General features: G+C 35.8%; 1 protein-coding gene across 3 annotated transcripts in view; it reads right to left on the reverse strand.

The window, feature by feature from the left end:
- PRKD1 (protein kinase D1) overlaps nt 1-25,568 on the reverse strand; it is a 115,257-nt gene that overhangs the window by 7,236 nt on the left and 82,453 nt on the right. For all 3 annotated transcript variants that reach the window (XM_072930181.1, XM_030274575.4, XM_012574024.5), the window contains 12 exons: nt 21,006-21,216; nt 19,281-19,358; nt 16,178-16,382; nt 13,691-13,814; nt 12,844-12,921; nt 11,985-12,264; nt 9,685-9,737; nt 8,561-8,633; nt 7,543-7,649; nt 6,941-7,102; nt 5,514-5,612; nt 4,202-4,469 (listed from right to left, as the gene is read on the reverse strand). In XM_072930181.1, coding sequence (XP_072786282.1) covers nt 4,202-4,469; nt 5,514-5,612; nt 6,941-7,102; nt 7,543-7,649; nt 8,561-8,633; nt 9,685-9,737; nt 11,985-12,264; nt 12,844-12,921; nt 13,691-13,814; nt 16,178-16,382; nt 19,281-19,358; nt 21,006-21,216 — 1,738 coding nt within the window. The remainder of the gene's footprint in view (nt 1-4,201; nt 4,470-5,513; nt 5,613-6,940; nt 7,103-7,542; nt 7,650-8,560; nt 8,634-9,684; nt 9,738-11,984; nt 12,265-12,843; nt 12,922-13,690; nt 13,815-16,177; nt 16,383-19,280; nt 19,359-21,005; nt 21,217-25,568) is intronic.

The following is a 25,568-nucleotide window of genomic DNA, read 5'->3' on the forward strand; positions in this document are numbered from 1 at the left end:
AGGGACATAGATTCAGCTGTACTCTCAAAAGAAACCATTGACACTTCTAAACTGTACCCTAAAAGAGAGGCTTCCTAATACTAATTTATCCAAGCAAATGTGTAAGTAGAGCCAAGACCTCCTTTTCAACAGCTAGCTAAACATGTAAGAGGCAGAGAGCATCTCTGAGCTATAACATGCACTGACCTCCTCATACTCAATGCTCACTCATTTATGTGACTTTCTCATTAATGTGTAAAGCACTCTGAGTTTCTATTCTCATTATGTTGTAGCAAGTATAAATACTGACTCAAAGCCAGCTGTGGTATTTATTTATGACTACAAAGCACTGTAACAGGGACATCATGATCAAATTTAATGCATGATAGGAATTGCATTGTTTCTTCCCAAGTTATTTTAATAATATTAAGTAATATGAAGCACCTAATCAATGATGTGTGATGTACACACAACCCATCAGGCTAGTAGCAATAGCTGTGCTGGTGGTAGCTGATGAAAAAACAATTATAAATTTGTATTATGGAAATATGACAGCAGAATGAAACACACTATGAATAATTCCAATCTTGACACAGCACATTTTAGGACCATACAATTCAAAAGAACAGCTACCACAGTGAAGACATATTACATAAAATATACTAACAGGTAGAGAGAAAAAAATCCACCATGGAGTCCTATCTTTATATTTAGCAGCATTTATTTCTTGTATCATGTAGCTAACTAAAAATAAATCTCTTGAGATGATGCAAATTTGGTAGATTGGAAGGTCAAAACTGGAAACAAACAGTAAAGCTGTTGAAAATAAGTTCCATGTTTGACACATGTGAAATTTAAAGCTATAAAATAGATAGGAATTCTGTAAGTAGATTACTCTATATCAGTAACTAGCAAAGCGCGACAACGAAGATTGAATTAAATTCAAATTGTCATACAGCAATTCAGTAACTTCAGAAATGTAGCCTGGCTTGACAAACATTGAAGAGAGAGCAGATGGAGACTGGACAATGAAATGCTGAATGGCTCTAATAAAACCTGATTTTCTAAAACATACCAAACATCTACCACAAAAACCACCTATCTCCAGTAATGTGTTACAATCCTATTTAGACATCCAAAACCAGAACCAGGTTTTGGGATGTGTTCTTTTGAAAGAGTGAAGTTACTGGAAAAATATGAAAAAATGAAGCCACTTAGGTAAAAATAAAATCTCCATATGGAGAAATCTGAGACCTACAAAATTGAAAGGTCTACATTTTCTTAAGCTACATTTTAATGGATAAAAGGAAGAACAAAGCATTACACAAAAATGCTAAATTTCTCATCAGGAAGAGCTGATGAAATTAATCCAGGGGTTATGACATCAGACAGACACATTATGGAAAGAGAGGATTTAGTGAATGACTAGACTATATAAATGACTGGCAAAGAAGACAACTGTTGATGGTGACTTAAAAACATTAAGCACTCATTAAATATTATCCTCAAATAGGTTCTGTCTTTTGTCTTGGTTTGTGACTGCAGATTTTAAGAATTGCTATAAAACGCTACAGAGAAAGTTACTATCAAGAAAATTAACACAGACCAGAATATTATACAATATGACACACTTTTCCTCCAAAATACAACTTATCTTCATGTGCTTTTCCTCTGAATCTGTCAGACTTTAAGTATATTATTAATATTACCACACAGTTTAAATTGTTATGGCTCATGTATTTTTTATTAATCTATCACCTCATCAGTGCAATTTAAAATTTGAAAAGCCAATTTTATTTAAAAGACCAGTAATTGACTAAGTAACATATATTGGAATATTTAGGCTATTTTACCATTGTTGTTACTTTTCCACTTTTCCAGTCACATTGCTTAAATACAATCAGACTCTTTTTTTTTTTTTTAAATTTTCCTACCCTCTGCATTCTAGCTCACAAATTAATATGCTGTTATGTAGCAAGTATTAGGAAAAGCATGTAGTGTGCACTAAAACCAAAGTGGTGCTAAACACAGCATATTTCACTCTAATTGCTGCACTATCAATTGAATTCAAAGAAATATATGATTTTCCCTCTCTGATTACAATAAAAATAGAAGATGGCAATTACTAAGTTTAGCTATTCTTAAACTTTTCACATGAGCAGTGGTCTGAAGAGAGCACTGGAATAGCTACAGATGCAAGAAGTTTTAGACATTTGGCTCTCTGAGTCACAGTAATAATCATGGACAAGACACAAAAGGTTTAACTGCTGTTCACCTTTCCTTAGCACCAATCTTTGCAATAGGCATGCCGAAGTTCTCTCATAAAACCTTTAAAATAATCTGTGTTTCTCCCCTAAATGATCCAATCACTTGTGGCATTAATGAACATGGCACTGTTCAGACCTGTAATCCAGATTAGATGCATTAGGACACCAGGACAGGTTTGCATTTTAACCAGGCTGCACTGTCAGAGGTAAGAGAAACTGGATGTAGCCAGCAGGCCCACAGGGGCAGCTCCCCTCACAAGCTCCTCTCCCACAAGCTGAGCAGGAAAGTGGAGCACGACATGAGAAAAACATTCCTTTATTTTCCCTAAGCAATATGGAATTTGAGTTCAAAATTAAGCTCTAAAAATCAGACTTATCAAGTAATACGTGGACAGAGATCCAGACTTCAACTCCCTGATGTAATGTAATCTCTTCAGACATTTTCCAAGTTTTAATTTAGCACAATAGAGTGGGTCATGACCTAGCAATCCAAAATATGTAATACAATCATAATGTATAAGCAGATTTTAATTTAGTAATTTGTTAAGTGTGTTTTCCTCCCTTCTGCATGCTTACAGCCTGGTATCCATCAACTCTTAATGAAGGCTGTGATTCTACAAATGGAGAGATAACACCCAAGTAGGTGAGCTTTCTGTAGGTGCTCTACTGAATCTTCACCTCTGAGCGCAAAAATTGATCTTCTGTCTACCACAGTAGAAACTTGTGGGAGACAATTTCTTGCAGCTTCCCCTGTGTTGATTGCTGTTTGCTTATCTCTAGCGACAGATAAAGCATTGCTGCCAACAGATTCTGTCAGCTTACATATCAAAGTGTGTGGAGGTTCAGGAGAACTTCAGTGTGTAATTGTGCAGATTTATAGCTTTTTTTTTCTCCAACAGATTTCAAACTTCATCTGCCACTGAGATAAAATAACAAAGAATGCTCTCAGAGCATTTTCAGAAGAGAATGTCAAATGGCTGTAATATATATTATAGTAAGCATTAGGTACACTGCAACTATGCTTAATGGGTATGTTAAACGTATCACCTGAAAACCAGAAAAACAGTACTATAAATAACAGGAGTTATAAATGCTAATATTGCAATTCAGTTTGGCACATATTACAATTCAGAAAAGGGTATAAGAGTCTGATACTTATAATGTTTCTTTGCTTTAAGACTTATAATCCTGCAGAATTCTGGACTTTAAAAAAAAAAAAAAAAAACTCAAAGAAAATCAAATTGCCTGTAAATGTTATGTACATGAAAATGTTAGTGAAACTAGAAGCACCTATTTTTTTTAATGCCCTACTTAGTTGTGTTTAGACACATTTTTAATAGAACTAATTAACCTTCTTTAAAGATGTTCCTAGTGAACTAGTCACATTGTTCCTTTGATTTTTATCAAAAGTCTTTAATGCCATTGACCAGAACTCGAGTTTCAAAGGTCTTACAGTTATCTCCAAAACTGCATAAAGTCTCTTGTATGACATTTTCTCACACTGATCCTGAAATCTCATCTATGGAATTGTTCACTTTTATCTTCTCCACACAAAGGTATCAGAGTACAGTACCCTTTTGTAACCAAACTCAATCATCGGAACAAGCAGAACAAGAAACAGACTACAGATGCAATAGAGCTGAATGATGAGGTACATAAATAAACATACACAAGAACAATTAAGCTCCCCACAGATTCTATAGCAATCTCATCTGTAGGTGGTTATGTGCCTCCTTCAACACCTCCTGGAGTGATCCCATGCTAGGAGATTATGCCATATGCAGTCTATACATGCTCTGCAGGAAATGTCTAAAGTAGCTGATAACACAAACCAGACAGATTACATTACTGATTTTTTTTTTTTTTAATTCTGTTATGTACAGGAAAAAATATAAAAGCAAAATACATCTACTCTTTTCAGCACTTAAATAAGAACAGCTACAAACAGGTATTACCTTCAAGAGAAATTTCCTTCCATGGATTAGGTGGATACATGAAAGCAGCATTCTGGATTTGGTCATGTATGTCTTCATCTTCATTGAATGGGAAGGTACCACTGAGGCTTACATAAATGATGACACCCACTGACCACATATCCAGAGATCTGTTATAGCCTTTGTTTCTCAGAACCTCTGGAGCAAGGTAGGCTGGTGTTCCTACAACTGAGCGCCTAAATGATTTCTCTCCAATGATTCGGGCAAAGCCAAAATCACAAAGTTTTACCTGTTTAAAGAAAAATGCAATAGTAAAACATATATTATTTTTATTATCCAATACACAGTTGGGGAACTTTTATCCTCAATTAGTTGCAAGATGTATGTCTACTGTTCCTTCAAGTGTCTTTATTTTTAAAATCCTCATTGAGAGGAATATTCTTATTCCACTGAAACAGTAGACTGGAATACCAGCCCATAATATCTCTTCTGTTCCTTCATTCCATGAATAAAACACAGTTGCAGATAGGCTCAACAGCTCAGGTTCATGATGAAAGCAGTAATAAACAGTAATACTTTTCATTCATAGCACAAGAACACCACAAACAGAAAAAATGTTTTACCTATGGCTTTTTCCTAAAATAAGTAACTTGACAAAATTTAGTTCTTCAATTTCCATTTTTATTTTATTGTGGATCTAGTTATACTCTGCCTCTCTGCAAACTTCCTTGTCTGAGTTCTACAAAGTAACAGATTAAACAGCTTGAAAATTCTCACTTCAAACAGCTCAGTATAGATCCTTCCCTTCCAATTATTGATACTGATATTATTTTAAAATTATCAATAGTACTCATTTTGAATATGGGAGATTGAGGGAAATTATAGATGAGCACTGTAGATTGAAGGCAACAGAAGCTGATAAAAATACCTTTTAATGAGAAATATAACCAGTCAGAATGTGTATATCCTGTGATCTACATGGCAATTAAATTTATAGAATTAGAGAAGCAGCTTTCATTCCATATGAGCCCAACCCAAACTTTCAGAAAAATAATTTTCTTTCTGGAGAAAATCAACCAGCCAAGTAATTTGTGCTTAATAGTGAGCAAATCAGAAATGATCACACAAGTCTATGTCACACTTGAAAATTTAATTCAATATTTTAATTATATCTAGTTCAACAAATGACAAGCGTCAAGAATTTTCAGACATAACTTCTTTATGAAGTTTGAATAAGTGATGAACTTCTTACCTAAAAATTCTGTGCAGACAGGTTACAGAAACACTTATTAATTACAACAAATTGCCTTAAGAAAGGGCATTTTCTACTCGCCTGTGGGAAAGGATCAGCTGATGCCAATAACACATTTTCTGGTTTGAGGTCACAATGAACAATATTTTTGAAATGAAGATGCCTTAAAGCAACAAGGATCTGTGAATAAACAAATCAAATTATGGTTGTTTGTTTTATATTGTTTGAACAGTTTCAGTAACCAGAAAAGCAAGGACTGGTGTGAAGAAAAACCATCCAACAAGAATGTACCTTTTACAAGAATGTCAACAATGAAAAAAAAAAAAAAAACCCAACAAAAACCAAAATGCTGTGCCTCAAGTTTTCTTGATATTTCACTGCATCAAATATTTTTCCCTCTCCAAGAGTTTACACTATAAACATCTTTTAAAACTGGCTCCTAAGTATTTGTTTACTTTTTTGTGCATGAAATCTTTGAATGTAGTAACATTTGCAGAATGGCCTTTCATATCTAGATTCAACTAAAAACATTTCACAGAAATATTATGTGATCCAATTGAAGTGTTTTCTTGACAATAGAAAGAATGGAGACTGTTGTATGTATTTCTTTTCTGTTACATACACATAAATATAGCGACAGTGTGACAGCTATCCATCCTTTTTGTGTGGCTTTAACTCAACTCCTTGTGTTTGGTCAGGGGCTGACAGAATTTGCCACTGCATTAGAACAGTGAGCAGTGAGGAGGCTGAATGAACCTGTGAACAGAAGAAATAAAATTCTAAAACTGGTGGCAGTTTTGCCCATTAAAGCCTGGAAACTAGGAAACCTGTTAAGTGCTACATCAAATAAGGAATTGATAATAATAAACACCATAATACTGCTGCTCCTGCTACTTTCCTTTTTCCTGACTGCTGAAATATGGGCTTCTCTGACTGTGAGGTGGCTCACTACCAATGTGTATATCTAAATTTAAACCAGTATTTTGGGCAGCCAAAGAAGCAGTGTGATAATATTACAGGAATCTAACAACAGGAAACTCAAATAAATCCAATACCAAATTGTTAATAGAAGTAATAACAGAATCCAGACTCAGACACAGGTAGCACTGAGATCAAATCTCAGTCCAGAAAATAGTGCATAGTATGAACTGCAGTGGTTTGATATCAGGCAGTTCAAGAAGCTCAAATTTCTTTCTGTAGTTCATCAATGGTTTGCTTTTAGTACTTTCCTTGCTTGTGCTTAATTCTTCCATCTTCCAACTGTAGGTTGATGTCCCCTCCATCTAGCAGCCAACAACTCTACATGTGTCCAGTTTTAAGTCCTCTTAATGGTTTACTATCTATAATATAGATAGTAATGTACAGTAATGTAAAGAACACTGTTTCACCACGCGTTTTACTCAGATTTTCATAATCCAGTCAGGTAAATTATGTCAAAAGGAAAACAAAAGAAACAGTGATAGTAATTGACCTCAAATCTCTTTCTAGGTCTATAATTAATTTCTTACCTGAGTAATTAAAAACTTAGTTATTCTCTCTGGCAATCTGCCCTTTTCACTTGACAAGATCATCTCCAGCATGTCTCCATGGAGTTTTTCCATAACAACAAAGACTCTCTCTGGTGTCTCAAACATACACTCCAGATTTACAACCCCCGGATGATGAAGATTCTATTAAAGATAAATACAGCACTAGATTTCTCAATATGATCAGTAGCTTTTATCATTACACATTCAGACTTCACATCCCCCCCCCCCCCCCCCCATCCAAATCAGACAATGTTTCAGTATTCCATAATTTAAACTGTGTGCCTAACCTGTAGGCAACAGGGACAAAATTTCTAGGGGAAGTGCAGGAGAATATATGAATTTCAAATTAGTTTAACATTCATTTTCCTTATTGTGTCTGGTGCTTAAAACTGCAAAAATTGTAACTCCTAGTGTGACATTGCAGATACATTTGATTTTGGCTTTTTATGGAAAATATGCAGCAAAAATACTAATACTTTTGCAAAAGCCCCAGTGATTATAAATTAAAATCATTATATTATTATCTGGTATTTACAGAAATAAAAAATGGAGCTAATACAGTAAAAAAAACAGAAAAGTACCTGTAAAATGGCAACTTCATTACGAAGTTGACTTTCTTGTTTAGTTGGAAATCTTAATTTATCAATTATTTTAATGGCAACATCTCTTCCAGTTTTGCGATGCTTTCCTGCAAATAAAACAAAAGCTCTCCATCAATTAACATGATTCATTATGAAAAATGTTCCCTTTTCATGGGTTGTACAAATGGCTGTAACCAAATAATCCTTAGAGTTGGTTTGCAGATAAGACATTAAAAGTTTTCTGTCATTTCTCTGCTTTCTACCCTTTGACAACAGAACTTACTATCACCTGACAAAGCCATTTAAACATGTAAGAAAAAAAAATATGAGAAAGTTAGCTCTACATTTCAACAGTATAGATGCAAAGTTAATTTTCTCATATATGTGTAAGCTGCAACTGCATTCTGTGCAACTGCCTGGTTGTAGGCTTAGTCCTTCACTGGTAGCTCCACACTACCAAATAATGAAATATGTGACAGCCTTTAGGCATGTTAGTGCATGTCCCAGGTTGATCAGAGAGTCAGAGATACCTCAGTGAGACATTTGTTGTTAGTTCTCACTTCACACTACCTCAAACAACAGCTGTACCTAAATACACCCCCAAAAACTGCTGAAAAAAGGAGAAAAGAGAGAGGAAAAATTAGTAAGAAAATAAAAAGAGAAACAATTCTATGAAGCTACTGAAGAAACAATAAAAAAATCCCTAAATCCCTCATTGGAATATGTAACAAAATACAGAGGCAGAATAATATTTTTTTCATGTATTACAGCTCTCAAAAAGAACAGTGTTACTACAACTTACAGAGAATATGAAGCTATTGATAGACATTGACTGGTCAAAAAACTTCAGTCTACAAAATGATTCATCAACATAAAGCACAAACGTATATTTTGTTGACGGTATACATCTTAAATGAAATGCTAATTTCTGCAACAAAAGATTTCAGAGTCCAGATATTTTCCCCATTCAAGAAAATTTTTATCTTAAGCACAATTGTACAACACACCAAAGCCTTACCTCCATAAACAATTCCAAACTGTCCTGATCCCAATACTTCATCTGGGAAGATCTGGTATACAGTGCTAATATCCTGTTTATACAAACAATAGATATTAAGCCCTAAGAATATGAAAAGATAATTTGTATTTCATTTGCTTTTTCTAGTGGGAAGTTGCATTCTTTTAGTATAGTGCATTTTGAAATATATTATCTGCCAAAAAGTTCAGGTGTGTTTTCTTACAAGCCATAGTAACTCAGTAACTCAGTTTCACCGAGAGGGGCAAAATATTCCATTTGTGCCAGAGAGGCAGTCTCATGTCTCACTATTTCACGTTGCTGTAACACAGGCTAAAGCACAAGCTGTTAGCAGATTCATTTGGGAGATTCAAACAAGCATCAAACCTTGCAGCTCAGCTTTATTTTCCTGATATTTAACCAGCAGCGTATATAACGGAGTAAAAGAATGTCTAATTCATAATAAAAGCTGTCTTACTTTTTGTTAGGAAACAAATGGACACATCCCTAGCAGGCAACCTTTTTGCAATCTTTTTCTGACAACTACCAGAGCTGTTCCAGAATTTAGCTGGCTGCGGGGAGTATCTATTTTTTCCATCTGCCATGAGATAGAAAGCAAGCAGTGTGACTGCTTAACTTGTCCACATGAACTATGTCTAACTGTCCTAGAGTAAAAGAAACCCAGAATTCTCTATATATGTGTTTTGATATATGCAACTCTTCCTTTGGCTAGAGTTTCATCTTTGTACAACAAAGAATAGCTGATCTCTCAGTTGTGACAAGAAATGGTATATTTATCAAGGTTTGTGGTCAGTTTTACAAAGTTCAGTTGACAAATTCCATGAACTAGTAATTTCTACACCTCACTTTTCCATTTGGAAACATCCTACACAGACCCACAGTAAAATCCTGTGAAATTACCCATACTTAATCCTTGCATCTCGAGAAAAGGTGCCAGGAAGATGGTTTTCGTCTAAAGTTTAAAAAGATAATTGTTTGTTAATTTCTTCAAAGTAAGTGAGGAATGGCTGATAGGAATTCCCCTAACACTCCTTTTGAAAAGCAGATCAATGACTCTGCCAGCTTAATCATAGCATGTCTAGCACTAGCATACAGAGAACACTCACCACGTTTTCTTGGACTTGGCAGTTTGACACAGAAATACTGATGGATATATCCCCTGGGGAAGAAAGCAAAATATACTTTAGATTGCTGTGCTTTTAGTTCAAACATGTGGTAATAGGAAATGACATTCATATTACATCAGTATCTACTGACAGTTCTAGAAATTGGACCAATTAGGTCAGCTCGTTTGTCTACCAGCTAATATAAAATTGTAACAGCCCACTAACACATGAACTTAAAAGCAGCTTTGCAGCAAGGGATAAAACAGAATTATAAAATTCATTAATAAATTTTTAATAGTGAAATCTCTTAATAAGCTTCTTATTGCTTTTTCCCATTCTATTTTGAGGCTTTGTATCTCTCCCAAGTAACAACTGCAACTAAACTGGTTATTATATATAAACCTACAACATATTTGATGCTATTCAGATGAAGGTAAATACACATTCAAATTAGACTGCATACTGTTACAAGTAATACACATTTCAACTGGCTTAACAGACATTATTAAAACATAAAAATTAAAACAGACATAGTAGGAACAAAACCTTGCACCTGCATTTTAATACGCGTGTCAACTTCTATCAATGTGGAGCTTAGGATGTTTATAAGCACGTCACAAGCATTTGAACTAAAAAACTTACTGAGGCAAAATTCAGACTATGCCTACTGCTAACTGCATTACACAAAGACAATACTTTAGGAAGGAAAGCATGCTTCTTGGGAGCACAGTCACTTCTGTCTCCTACTTCTGTGCAAAATCCCATTCATGCTGGCTTTCCATTTGTTTTAAGTAAGAATTTCAAAACCAGTGTCCCCTATTATAAGGCCTATATTACACACTGAAGACACTTGCTACTACCCATCAGCACTAATCCTAGCTGCAGTTAAGTAACATGACTTATTTCCTTTCCTTAGGATGACTGCTTTTGGCATAGAATGTTTCAGTTACGGAGAGGTTTTTAATCATTGCCAGTTTGTTTTCAAACAGATATACTGCTGTGTTTACAGGGAAAAAAAGCATGGACAAAGACAAAACTTAGACTCTGAGCAAAAGAAAGAAGGTTGCTATCATTCTCATTGTCCACAAGAAATTGCTCTAAAGGTCTCAGAACTAACTTAATTTTTGCACATATAACCCAAAGATAGCTACTAACTTGTAAAGAAATTTTTCAAACTTCCCAAGAGGGAGATAAGACAGCTGTCATGCCCAGTCCAGTATTTCAGGTGATTTGTTTAGCTACACTGGACTCAAACTAGGTAACTAGTCTGATGGAAACGACATGCAGAATTTGACACTATTTTATACAAGATCCCATTAGAGAAAGCAAAGGACATTGCTGATCTAATCCGATTTGTGAGCTTTTGTGCCTGGAGATGCAATGCCACAGCCTGTTGTATTCCTAGATTTCTGAAGGGCTTGTGGTCTCATTAGCATTTTGTGCTGCATTAATAGCATCCAGATGTCAAGTGCTAAAGTGTCTGTATATTGCAACAAAAGGTCTGATCCAAATTATGTAGACATATCCAAATTCTCTTTACACTCTCTAGGCGGAACAGAAGTACAGAGCAACCACAGCAGCACATGGCTAGTAGTAGGGAACTGTTTGCTGTGTGCTACTTCATTATCAGTACCCAGGACAGATTTAAACAGGTCTCATATTTCATTTACATTTATTGTCACCTTTGCTAGAGAATTACACAAAGGTATGTAAATTGGAAGCTAAAATATATTCAGTCCTTTTGGTCCTGGATAACACACATGCCTTGTTGTGCCTAGAATAGCTGTTCTTCACACTTGAGCTCTTTTCATCTCAGCATGGGACAATGTTTGAAGCAACTGTACAGCTAAATATGATGAAAGGGAGCATATCAGCTGTGCTGCAGTGACCCAAAGAGTGAAGAGCTGCTTCTGCAGACAGCTAGAAACATAAATTACAGTCAGGATGGGAAAAAATCTATCAGTTCCAAAGTAGAGCTCAGAAAATTTCAACTCTGTGCACAAGGAGGCTATTTCTCACAAACAATGCAAATTTGAATTAGAAGCCTTACCGATTTCATAACCACTTGCTTACTAAAATATCTGCATCTTGTATATCAATACAGATGTCCAACTGTAAACTGAAAACACACGGATAAGAAACTGTGGTGTTTAAAATAATATGGAAGACAAGTGACAAGCCATGACAGAATAGCCTTTACCAGCTGTGCAGTACATCCTTTCAATGTGTGCAGAAGGCTGAGCAATGTCATTTGAGAGGTGATTCTCAATATCAGAAATGGAGGAAATGAACAGACTTACTGTGCAGGCTGGGTCCTGACCCAGTTGATGCCCCTTTAGGGATGACAGGCATCAGGGCATGCTGTATTGCCATCTCCCACATTCGTGCCACATCAATGCCAACACCGCTGCTGATAACGCTGTTATTCAGTGGAACGCTTGAGAGGTTGTCTATGTTTTCTCCAACATAATAGACTATATTTGCTGTGCTTATTTCAAAACAGTGAGGATTGGCTCCTTGAGGCAGCAAAGTGAAAGTTTTTGCAGGTTCCAGAGACAAAATTTCAGACAATGGGATTTCCTAAAATGAAAAAAATATTTTACTTTCTGTGTAAAGATTATCAACATAAAAAACTTCAGAATGAGCTTTATTTGAGTAGTTTATGATATCAGTTGTTGCTTTTTACCACATGCTTCTTGTACAAACAAAAAGGCTCTTGTAACCTGAAACTCTGTGACACAGACGACTGTTGATGGTAAAATACTAAATGTTTCTCTCCAAGACTAAATAGAGCTTTAACTATTTAAATGAACTTATCAAAGAGAGTAGTGAGGTACCTTCAGAGAAAAAGCAGGGCCATCCATATGTCAAGAGAACTCCATTAGAAAATAAAACCTTGTTGAATTCTCATATAAAAACTTTTCATTTCCACAACACACATCTTATTAGCTCGTGTCCTCATTAGCTGACACCTTTCTGATCAGAGACTTGTTTTTGAAAAGCAGAACACACAGATGCAGTTTAAATAATGCAAAAATTAAAAAACACCCCAAACCTAGATAGAAATTATACTATTATTGTACTTTTAGTAAGCATCAATTTAGCAATTTAGTCCTTATATTCTGCTGGTATGAAAAGAGGTTGAAAAATATTCCTTACTTTGTAATATTTGCTTCCGGTATCATTTTGAAAAAGTGTAATGCATTTGCTGTCCAGCCTCCAGTAGTGTCGCTTTCTCTGCAATGAAAAACAAGTAAATTAATGAAATGCTCATTTTGCAAAAGCACCACTGCCAAAATGCTTCCTTAGTTTGAAGGTATGTACTGTGAACAATAAAGACCCAATTACTATTACAAGATTATAATGAAGACTTTCTAACTGAATTTAGAATGTATAGACATCTTATTAATGCTCTGCTATTTCAGAATAGCTCTGTTAAAACTGCACAAGGTTTAAAAATTTAAAATGCCATTCTGATGTCTGCATTGCATTCAGCAAAATTTGCTAATATATATGATCATAAAACAATTTAAATTTCTTTTTCTATCCATTGTAACATGCCAGTTCACTTTTGAAGGTCACATACTGATGGCTTTATTCATGTTTTAGCAGGCCGAAACAAAAATAGCCTTTTTCCAGAATAAATCTGCTTTACAGAAGTCTCAATTCAACTGGCAGTAACGTATCAGGGAAAGTGCAGCTGGAAAGTAAAGCTACTTTACAGAGCCCTTTAACATTATGTTTCACTTCCTTAAGAATGATTTTACATTTGGCTGCCTATGATAATGTAACAGATACATTCAGATGGTTTTTGCATGTTTTAACTGTCTCCTGTTCTTACAAGAAGTGCCAGTCCTATTTATAAGAATTGTGACTTTAGAAATCATAAAAATTGCAGAAAAAGCCTTACATGAGTGACTGTAAATTATCAGAGTATTGTTACAATTTGTTTCTATACTATAACATAACATTTACTGGAAGACAGGTTCTCTGTAACAATTCTTACCAGTGTGTCCTTGCTTGTATAGTGAACCATCCAACCCTCCTTCATTACTGTGCTACTTCTCCTTTTTGTGTGCTTCACAGACTGTACCACTCTCATTAATGGAATATTGTTGCTGGTTGAAGGGCTTAAGAATAAATCATTAAAGGCTTTTAAAAAGAAGATAACTTTGGACAAAAAGAAAAAAAAATCTTTAAAATTAGAATATATGTACACACACAGAGAGAAAATATCCACATTTCTTTTTATCATTGTTAACAGACTTGGTTTGTACATTATTTTGTTTTGTCATTCCAAGTATCTTGAGATCACAAAGAAAAAAGGTTACACCAAGGGAATGTCAGAGACCTTCTGAAGGCTTATATTCCAAAAATATTTCTAAAGATGAGCTAAGAAAAGGGGCAAATGACTAGGGTCTTAGCAAGGTTGTGGGAGCCATTGCTCAAGCTTGTGCTATGTATGATTCAGAGCAGTACTTAATCTTGAATCTCTCATAACCTACACAGATACTGTACATCAGATTACTGTCCTGTGATCTTGCTTGGGCTCAAACACACCAGTGTTTGATGTGCCAGTTTACACAGCAGAAAACGTGTCAGCTGCCCAGCTGCACACACTCTGGCCAGGCACAGCAGAGAATCTGCTGGAACCTCTCAGAGAAAGAGATTTAAGCCACTCTACACTCAAAGACTTAAGGTGAAACCCTTTGCCTGCACACTGCAACTTTCTACCATTCAGCCAACACACAGTAAGCTGGGAAGCCATGGGAATGTGACAGCATGCCTGATAGCCCCTTCAGATATAATCTGGTAGTAACCAGAAACAACCTAGCCCATCATCCTTGCTCTTACGAGTTGACAACTCCTAAAGCAGATTCTGTGTAATGGAATATGGATTCAATCTGTTCAGTCCTAATCATGAATACTCAGTTATTCCTGGCAGAAATTTAAACAGTGATGCTGCATTTATGTGAAAACAGAGCACAATGCTGCTCTTGTATAGCAAAGCTATTGGTGCAACATCTCCAACAAAACAGGGCTGATAGTGTTTAGGAAAAGAATAATATGTTAAGTTCCCAAAGTTGTTGTGACTGTAGATGTCTGCAGATGGCCCTGCTTCAATGTAATGCATCCCAGAAATAAGTTTTATGAATTGGTAGTTTCCCATCAAAATGCAGAAAGTGCTGTCTGAAAGCCTAATTAAGTAGGTAACATATAGTTAACATCTCTTTTCTGCCTAAAAATGATTTAATCGTCTGTAGTTTCTATTTAGCTATTCTTGTCTGCAGGACAAAAGGTTTACTTTTTATTTGTCTTTTATAATCACTTAAAAAATATCCATGGATATGGAAACTATTCTTAGAAATAACTGCATTATGTATTACTGGAAGAATGTCCCTTACATAAGTAAAACATGTACCTTAGTTATAGACATTTTCCTAGCACAATTGGGTATTTTTATTTTGAAAGCTTGCAATGCTGTCTGCTTCATAGAACTTGGAAATCTAAAATGTCCTGTGACAATGATTTCAGGATCTAAGCACAGGCTCATATTCCAATCATACAAGGTGTCTATACATCATACACATTGTACCTATGCAGATAAATATAACAGTAGTTTACCACTGCATAAAATAAAACTGCATATTGTTGAAATGGATTGCTTCCTACTAGTGCAACAGGTATGGGACAGTAACAATAAAACAAGGGGAACATACTGCTGAGACTCCTAACAAGCAAAATCAAAGAGGAAATTGCAGTCAAACAGTCCTGTGAAAGAAAAATGTTTTATGAGGTATAGATCCTTTGCATCAAGGGAAACTACAGTTGAAATTGCCTTAATACATTTTAGGCTCCCTAACAATTAAAATTTTTTTCCACAGTATTTGGACAGTTCCAATAAGTGAATGTTTCTTTTAATTCACTTCTGCGGTACATTGCACAACTCAGTTCCTGTTTTCCTTCCTGAACAGTCATTTCAAAGCACCAATCTATATTGTAACTTGCCGCAAATTATTACTTTAAGTTTGCAAGCTTTCCTTTTAAATAAAGGCATCTAAAAATAAAAACAATCTAGATTCAATTATACCACAGCCACTTATACATTTTATTTATCTAAATGTCCAGGCATTGCACTGTTAAACCAGGGAAAGAATGCCTTGGAAAATAAGTAAATAATAAATAAATATTTTACTAGTAGTTATGCAAATAGTTTCACATCATTTTCATATGAAAACAGATCTGTAAGAACTACTTTTGCATAAGTTCTCAAATGCTACTTCAACTTGACAATAAAGCTTCCTTTAAATTACTAATGCATATAATCAGTGAAGCTTTCTCACTGCACTTTCAAACACACAATGTTTCATCAGCATTCCCCATTCTAAATGACTGAGAATAGTGACAATGTACATTCCCCCTTGAGCCCTAGACATGATTTGTACAAATAAATATAAAGGAAGATGGAAGGTACACTCAGGCCCCAGCTCACCTGATCATCCTGTTAGATTCATCGTGATCCAGATCAGCATCCTGCATTTCTCCATTGTCACTATGGCATCCTGTCATTGACATCTCTGAATCATGAGCCATAGATTCTTCCATGTCATCTATAAAGCCACTGTTTCTTTCACTGTCATTGTCATCACTCCCTTCTTCCATGACCACATCAGACTCAGCCCCAGGACTAAGAAGGTCTGGAATACAATTGTGCAGGTTATTACCTAAAAACATGTGCAACAATACCAACTACAACTTCTTGGCACATTTTAAGCTTCCAAAAAAACACAAGTTCTCTTTGGAAGTCTATTGCCTGCATCTAGACAATATAAGTAGACAATTACTTATAATGTGAACTGTATATTCCTTTGCACAGGAACAGTGTTTTCCGTGAAGCCTGCACAAAGCAGTACAATAATCAATACCACCAAAACAATGCTTCCTGCCATTAGAAAATAAATACTAAACAAGCACAAAAACCAAAGACTTAGGGTTTAACTGATTTGACTATGGCATAGCATTAATAGCATAATCTACCTTATATTTAAATTATATTAAACTTTCTAATTTCCAAATTAAATACACCTAAGCAAGAGATCAGAGTAAGAAACAACTTTTTGTTGCATTGTTGCTTGTGAATGGATTTATTTGGAATATAAAATCATTAGTCCAGTCAGAGGGTAAAGACAGCACTAGTTTTTTCTGGCATGTTGCACTGTTTCAGAAATTTGAAGTAAGGTTAAAATCACATGGTACACATCAAATAGTTTCTCCTAGCAACTTCTGCCTAATTGTGTGGAGGAAGACTCTTAACAGCCAGTGTAGGCAACGTAACACAAGAAGTAGCCCATTGAATTGTCTGACAGCAAAATGTTTGGAATTGATGGCATTTCACTGAAATTAGATGTGCACATCTGCAAATTTTGTTTTCATGTACAATAGTCTTAAGATATTTGGATATAAATGACTGATGTGTGATTAAGAGACACATACTTCATCTCTAGCAGAACCAGTCATTCAATCATGAATGATACTTCACAGTGCAAAGCTCTCTCTGCTATTCCTACAATACTTAAAAAATATCTATTTTTAATAAACCTACAATCAGTTAAAAACAACTCCTTACACTTTGTATATAATGCATTTACTAATGACTCTTGGAATTTCATTACTCAACTATTTTTCACATACTATTTTAGGGAAGATGCATCACACAACAGATGGACAAAATGACAGATACTGTATTTTGTTTATTAAGTTTGAAAATAATGTGAACCAAAGTACTGTGAAAATACAAATGATATACAAGATAAAATTGCCTTTGCTAATCCCAGGGACCCTCTTATCAATCATTCAGGACACACAATTCAGAGTTCTATGAGGATTCTACGTATATCATACTAAGAGTATTATTTGGTGTATAAAAGCCAAGTTCTATAAATTTTAAGAATGCAATCTTAAAGGACTATAACTGGAGTAAACCCAGAATATGTGCTCGCACCCCAAGTGACTCTGCACAAGCTTTCCTGAGACAAACTATTGCTTCCCATCAGCTCAGCGTCAGATTCACGTGCCAGGAGGAAAGTCCAAACAAAAGCAGCATGTTGCTTGCGAAGCAAAGGTGGGGAGAAGGCAGAGGGGGTGTGTTGTAGGGATAAAATACACCTGTCTCAGATGGGAAGAGGGAATTTGGAGGAGCAATTCAGAAACAAAAGTAAATTTTGTTCATTTAGTTCAGTTGTGCAGAAACAAATTTATGTTGTTTCCTGTCTTTTCACAGCACTTTAGATCACTCCTCTCTAGAACTGCATCTACACAAGAAAAAGTTAATCATTTATAAGCAGATTTAGGTACTTTCTTAGACTACAAATCTCAGGGAAAACTTTATACTCCTATCAATAGAATTAACATTTCATAGTGTATATTTTAGGTTTTGAAAACCAAACCGCGAATTTCCATTAGCAACATTACTTGCACTCCTGAAGAAAGAGTTGTGTTGTGGGTTGGTTAATGGTTAAATGAGGCATAAATGGCACAAGATTAAGAAAAGAGAAAAAAGTAACAGTGACTCCAAGAGTCCAGTGAGAGGTGCATCAGAAAGGACATCCAATAAGAAGACATCCTCTACTTTCCAGAAAATCATGCACTTTGTCACATTTGAAGTGGAATACTTAGTACTTGTAGGAATTTTCCTATTAAACATAAAAATTTCATAGTGATGCAGTAACACTACTATGAGAAATCCCGTGAAAAGTATTAGTTAATATTCCTAATTTTGGAATTTCTTGATATGTCTTCAATAAAGTAGACCACTGATTTAAAGTAAAAAGAAGGCATCACAAGGTAATAATTAACCTCAGAAGCAGTTTAGACTGACCACACAGTATACATTAGAAACTGAGCACTTCACCACACTTCTCATTCCCTTATCACAAAGGAAAGTGACATCTTCAAGGCAATCAGCAATTCATCTACAGCCACTCCTTTCTTCCTCCAGTACCATCTGTCAAGCCTACCCATACACCCTTATACTTAACTCAAAACGAGCAGCACGTGCATGGGAAAATCAACAGATATTCAAGGCTTGATCTGTGACAACGGGTATGATTAGTTTTATGCCATCACTAAATGGTGGAATTTTTTTCTGAAGGGCATTCCTAATTCTTCTAGGTATGTTTTTCCTTCTCGGGAAGATCATCCATAACCACATTTTCTCCCCTCACATTAAAAGAAAGTTTTTGTGCTTCTAGCTGACAGGTGAATGCCAACTTCTCACGTGTGGCTTTGGGTTTCCTCTGGCATTCTGCATTTACCAGACGTTATCACAGGGCTGACATCACCTCTGTGGCAGAGCTTAGCCTGTCTGCCAGTGCTACCTACTTGGAAGAAACACTCCGAAGGGATGGTGTATGAGCTACTCACAGCATTCCTCTCACACTACATCTTCAACATACAACAGAAATATTGCAGAGGAAAGGCCACTCCCAAGCACTGGAAAAATGTGTTTGTACACGTCACAGTTTTACATTTCTTTTATTTAACTGATGGTTTAAACAATGACAGTAACAATTGTAACAATTGTTAATGCAACTTACCTCCATTAATGGCAACTTCCCCCAGGCAGTTATTTGGCACTTTAGGAGCACAGCGTTTGTGACAGTTGAATCTACAGTCTGGTAAGTGAAAAAGGGATACAGCCAAATTATTTCTCTTTCTGTGACACAATTATATTTTCCCTGCTATCCAGCCTATAGATATTAAGCCCTATCATTTCATTAATACAAGTCATATGTTCAGAGACTGTGCACTAGCCTGGCTCTATGCTGCCTGTCAGTGGAAGGGACAGGATGAAGATGCTAGAAGCATTTCTAAGGGGAAAAAATGCCTTTCCAAGGGTGGCTGGGTGGAGCGGCACTACAGCAGCCAAAGAGATGCTCAGCTCAACTCATCTAAGGCAGCAATGAGGAGACACAAGTGCTTGGCTCCAAAGCCAGAGCTGCCTTTCCAGTGAAAGAAGCACAGTGGGCTTTAGTGTATCAGCTGCAGTTTAAGGGAATGACTACATAGAAAATACTGATGACTGAAAATTGAAAGAGAAGAACCCTAGCCAACAATTTTAAATGAGAAAATTGTTTTTTACATCACAAGGTAACTTCTAGACAACTTGCAACTACAGAGTCCTTCAGTCCTTTTCCTATTTTCCAAATTTTTTTTTTTACTTCTTTCATATGTGTAAGTAGCACTTCATTAGATGTCATGGGAATTGTTTTCTTTTGGCTTATGAACACATTTTACTTAAACTAAGAGCTGTAAGTTACTAACACACCAGGAGAACCAAAGTCAGGAAAGAAAAAATATACTAAGGTTGTCCATATGCTTGTAATTATTTAAGATTGATCCAAACACCAACTGGAGGTACAGCAGTGCCAAACTACAGATAAATTTTAATTTTTTTTTATTAGGTTAATATTTGCTTAGGTCACCAGGATTCTGAAATGAACTGAAATAGGTGATGCTTTGAGAAATATTTTAGATATTTTACTTTAGTTAAATTGTATCAGAACCACACCTTAAGTTAAATGAATAAGTTTGAATTTTGCAGGGTTTAAAGAAGTAACACAAAGTATACTGATTAATTTTATGACAGTTATTATTTCTTGTAATAGAAGGAAGGTGATCTTAAGCATCCATTAGCTAACATTCCAGCCCCACAGCATGCACAATGCTTTGTATTTACAGGCTAAAGCTGGCTAAGGTGAGCCAGCAATCTAGGCTACGATCCAAGGGGCCTGACTCACTTCAGCACCTACTAAGGTATACAATGCCGTGAGACTTGAGAGCACATTAGTCACACTGAAAAAATGTGGGTTTAAATTCCCATATAACCCCATCCTATTTTACTTCCATTACAACTTCCCCAAAACACTGAGCAGCTGAGGCTCAGTCATATGCTTCAATTCAAACACAGGACTTTGTACATCAAAAACAATGAAGAAAAGAATATAGTCCATTATGTTAACTATTCTGCTGTAAGCACAGGTTCACCAATGCCAAACACAAGATCATTTACACCTGAATGAAAAATCTGACCTACTGCACATACACCAAAGGGTAAGAATGAGCAGCCTTTCAGCCAGCCCCTACAGAACACCAATTACTGTAATTTTGACTGCAGCTCAATCCAGTGTAATTGTAAATGTGCCTACACATAGACAGTTTAGTGAGGAAATCATGAATCAGGCTACATAGTAACCACTCAAACACTAATTTATTAATTTTATTATGCTTAGCTTTTATGTTCCTGAAGGACATTCACTTACCTTTGCATTGCAAACCCTGTCTAAAAAGCCCTTTGAGAAGCTTCTTGCAGTACTGGCAAACTGTTGGACGTGTGTAGGAGTGGATGACAAAAGTATGAGGCACTTTAACCTTTGACAGTAAAATCTTGTCTAGTTGAATAGGTCGTCCAATGTAGGACTGTGAATTCGACCTCTTCTCTCGCCCAGTGTATGATTCTGATGGTGTCTTTTGCTGTAAAATATATAAACAGGAGTTTTGTATTCATTCTAGAAGAATATCACACTCATATATTCCCTCAGTTCAATAACACTGTCGTATGTCATAAAAAGTCATGTAAGCACCTTTAAACACTAATAGAACATGCATCATGCCCCTCTCAGACTACTTAAAAAAAAATTGAATGGTACTGACCACCTTTGCCAATACTACTATCATATACTTCATATTGTGACTGAAACAGGTTTTTATTTTAAAAAATTAATCAACATTAAAATGGTCATTAAAATTTCTCAGAAAAAGCATTTTACATTCTGACAAAAACCATTTTTACCCCTTATTTTCTGTTTTACATCAAAAGTAACTTTAAAAGGCTGTATTTTTTGTATAAACATTAAAAAATTATTATGTTGTTCTATGTGCATGTAGATTAATGATAGAAAAACTGTTTATTTATAATTTTTGCTGTTGCTAACCTTACCACATCTAGATTGCACACAATGGATCATAATAGGAATTTAATGATGTGTGCATATATATATAAATACGCACACACCTTTAAATACCTATTTTATATATGTATGTATATATATATTTGATGTGAGACACACAGTCTAAGTCATGAAATCCAAAGAATTTCTAGAATAAATGAGTTACCTTATTTTCTCTACTAAATTTAGATGTACATATGATAATTAACCCAGAAAACAACTCACCTAGAAAACTGCTTTCTCCTACTACTTACCCTTGAGAAATAACCAAACTACACCCACAATTAACATTGAAAGGAGAAAAAAAAGCGAGAAAATGCAACTTGATTATTTAAAACTCAGCATCTTCTCATTATCATCCACAAATAATCTGATAACTGAACACTGGAAAACAAATCACTCAGAGTGAGCCTTCACTGTTCAAAAACTGCAGTAGCCAAAGCTTCAGGTGGACTTGAAACACTGCTTAGATTCAAACACATAATGCTATAGAAATTCCTGCATCTGATTACTATTTCCCAGTCACAAAATATAGAAAAATACTTTTTTTTTATGCTTCTATCTGAGACTTTTGGAGTAAAGAGGAATTGAAAAGTCATTTTAATGGCAGAAGAGCCTAAGGAATTAGTTCCCAGCTTTGCCTTCACAGTGTTGCCACAGGGGAAAAAAAATTTCTTCCTTACAAAGTTCATATAGATTTCTTGCTGCGAAGATAAATTCTTTGATTACACTGTAGAATTAGGTGTCTTTTCCAAGAAGCATAAAGATCCAGTATACTAATGCAGTCCTTTCAAATAAAGGAAAAATATGCAAAATACATTGTATGAGCCAGGTACATATGGTCACCACAAAGAAACTAGATTTAAAGTGTAAGAAAGCATCTGTCTTTTCTTTATCACAAACAAAATTGGAAAAAGTCTGAGTACATACTCTGATATTATGGGTTTGTTACTTCCAGAGGTTTAAATCTTCATGCTCTACAAAGCACTTATGCACATTTAAAAACCCAACCATTTAATTAGTCTCAATTTGAGAATAAATTTCTTTCATATTTGTTAACTGCTAATAAAATTCACCTAATATTTCTTAGGCAGATTGCACTAAGTTTTATGAAGTCAACACGAACAAGCCTGCAAAATGGAATGCAGAAGACCATCAGGATAGAAGAATGAGCCACATATTCTTCAAAAACTGCATTGTTCAGCTACTACAAGCCACCTGGAAATTACAGCCCTCAGTGTTTGTGAACAGGGCAAAGCTCACAAAAGCAGTGAGAAACAGAGATGCAGTTCTTTCAGTTTTATGCCTGTGTAGTATAGAAACAATTTTGGTCCGGACTGATTCTACTTCATTGTCCTAGTTCAATGCCTTACAAGTCACAGCCTCAACCCTACCCTATGACTGGAGACTTAGCTCTGAGCGTGCTCTTCAGTGTCCACAAGAAGAGTTGTACTTGTGGCATACTACAATTTAATGTAAATATTTCCCTTTTGAATAAAAAAAAATCCTAAAGGATTCATCTTCCTTTTAATCACTACTTGCAATGCATTAGTCACAACACTTTCTCTCTCTTTCTTGAATCTGGACGTTCGGTGGACATTTTGCATGTAGTGATACTATTCTCTTAAAATAAAGTTTAACTGAAAAGGAGTGAGAATATGTAAGGAAAAGAGTTGTAGTGATTGCTTTCATTATGTCTCTGTAACAAACTAATATTTCAGTTTACCATTCTTATCACTAGAGACATTTCTTGGCAATCTTATCCTTGTCTGCAGTAAAAGTGATCCAAATATCTCCTAATGACATCATTTCTCTTAGAACCCTGACTAATATAATCTAAATTAAACCTATTTTCAATGATCACACTTTGCTTTCATTTTCCAAATTATTGCCTAATCAAAAATTATTTTGGCAACCAAATACTGCTAAAAGCAAAGTCCAAATTACTTATACCTAGGTGACTTCATGCTTAAAGGATTTTAGGAAGCTGGTTTGGCTGTTTTCCTCACCAAACACTTTGTAGGTTTTAGAAACTTCTGTAGTGTTGCTGCAATGTACTGAGACTACTCTTAGGCAGTTATGATTAACAGAGAGAGACAGTGTTCCCTACAGCTTTGGTTCTGACCTAGATGTCTGATCAAATCTCAGGTGTGGTACAGTACAAGTGTGGGACCAATTATTTGCTACATTTTTTGCTCAGATTGATGGCAAATTTTTCTGTTTTAATGTGCTAGTGTCTGTTTCTCAGAAAATGTCAGGTTGAACAAAAAGTGAATTCTAGATGCTCTTCATTGAGTTGATTGCTTCTGAGATAACGCTGAAACAGTTACTCATCATACCATCAGCCTTGATCAAATAGAGTTACCATTAATAAAGCTTTTGTCATGTTGTTTGGCAGGATTTTTTTCCCTCAACATTTGTATTAGTCAATGCACAGTTATAATTTTTGAAATATTTAGTCTCATTTCAAATGGCTGCCAAGTTGTATTCCTGAACAGGCATTTAACTAAGCTTTTGTTAGTAATTCATAAGTGTTCTCTACAGCTCAAGCAGTAATGAATACTAAACAAAAGATAAAACACTGGAAAACCTACTGCAAGATGTCAGTCTTCAAGACCATTTTATAGAGAAAAGTATTTCAGCTTTCTTGGCCATTCCACAAGTGCTGGGCTGCTGTGTGCCAGCACCGCAGCACACCATGGAAGGCACCAGCACTTCTCAACTTACAGTGCCTTCAGGTCAAGAGGTAAAGCCAAGTTTCACCTTCTCCCATGCTAGAAAAGACATCAGAATTCATGGATCTGGCCTCACTCCTGCATGCCCAGTCCTGATAGGCCTGTCTCCATTCTCTCCCTCTTCCAGACAGAAACAATGTGCCTCCTGGGTCCTGCTCAAAGGTAGCAGGGGAAGGGAAGCTGGTGACAGATAACTCATGGCAGCAGCAGCTGGAGCATCTTCCACACCCTCTGATGACTGGCTGATTAGGAGGAGCATCTCCTCCCTCTTGTCCGATAAGCTTCTCCTCTCAATATTGTCCAAAACTACTGTCAAGATCCCTCAACTCTAACTTCCAGCATTCCCAGCATCAGATAGATGCCACAATTTTAAGCCCCTGAAAGCACAGGAAACCAGGAGCTATCCTATTTTCACTGGAAAAGCAAGAATCTCCTCCACAAAGCACCTTCTCCTTCAGCTGGCGTGCTGGTTTGTTAGAAAGATAAATGAGTTTTTCCTGGTAGCCAGCCAGACTACTGACTCAGCAAGTCTGGAAACTTCCCAGGAAATGATTGCTTAACCAGATTACACCATGGAAACTAACAGCCTGCACAGTTCCAAATACTAAACAGTCCTTTAGAACAATCATCCCAGCAAGGTAATCTATACTTTAAGAGCTCAAGAGTCTGATTTTTCAAGTGACAACAAATACCAAGAAATGTGTGCATTTACTGAATACTGACTATATCTAATAGAATCCACTTTGCTTACTCCTACTTTGGGGACAAAAAAAAAAAAAAAAAAAGAGAGTTGGGTGGTTTTTTTTGGTTTTTTTAATTCCAAGAAGGAAGAAGTGCCAATCTTTTCCCCAACATGGCGCATTCCTCATCACTTTTATTTAACTGAAGCCTTGCTTCCTCTTCTTGTTTGATTTCTTTGAATTTTTGGAATATACTGAAGCCCCTCGTGTGAGTTCCAGTGAGCTTTGTTGAATGCTACTAGAAGACACAACAATTTTTCTACATTAGCCAGAAGCATAAAATCATTGTACAGTCATTTCAGGAAGAAGACAGTCCCCCAAAGGTAAAAACAGCTCAGCAGATCTTTCCTGTCTTTTCTACATTGTCCAAATACACTTCAAAATGCAATTAAGAAACTGAA

This window comes from Taeniopygia guttata, chromosome 5 (genome assembly GCF_048771995.1).
Source record: "Taeniopygia guttata chromosome 5, bTaeGut7.mat, whole genome shotgun sequence".
Lineage (NCBI taxonomy): Eukaryota > Metazoa > Chordata > Aves > Passeriformes > Estrildidae > Taeniopygia > Taeniopygia guttata.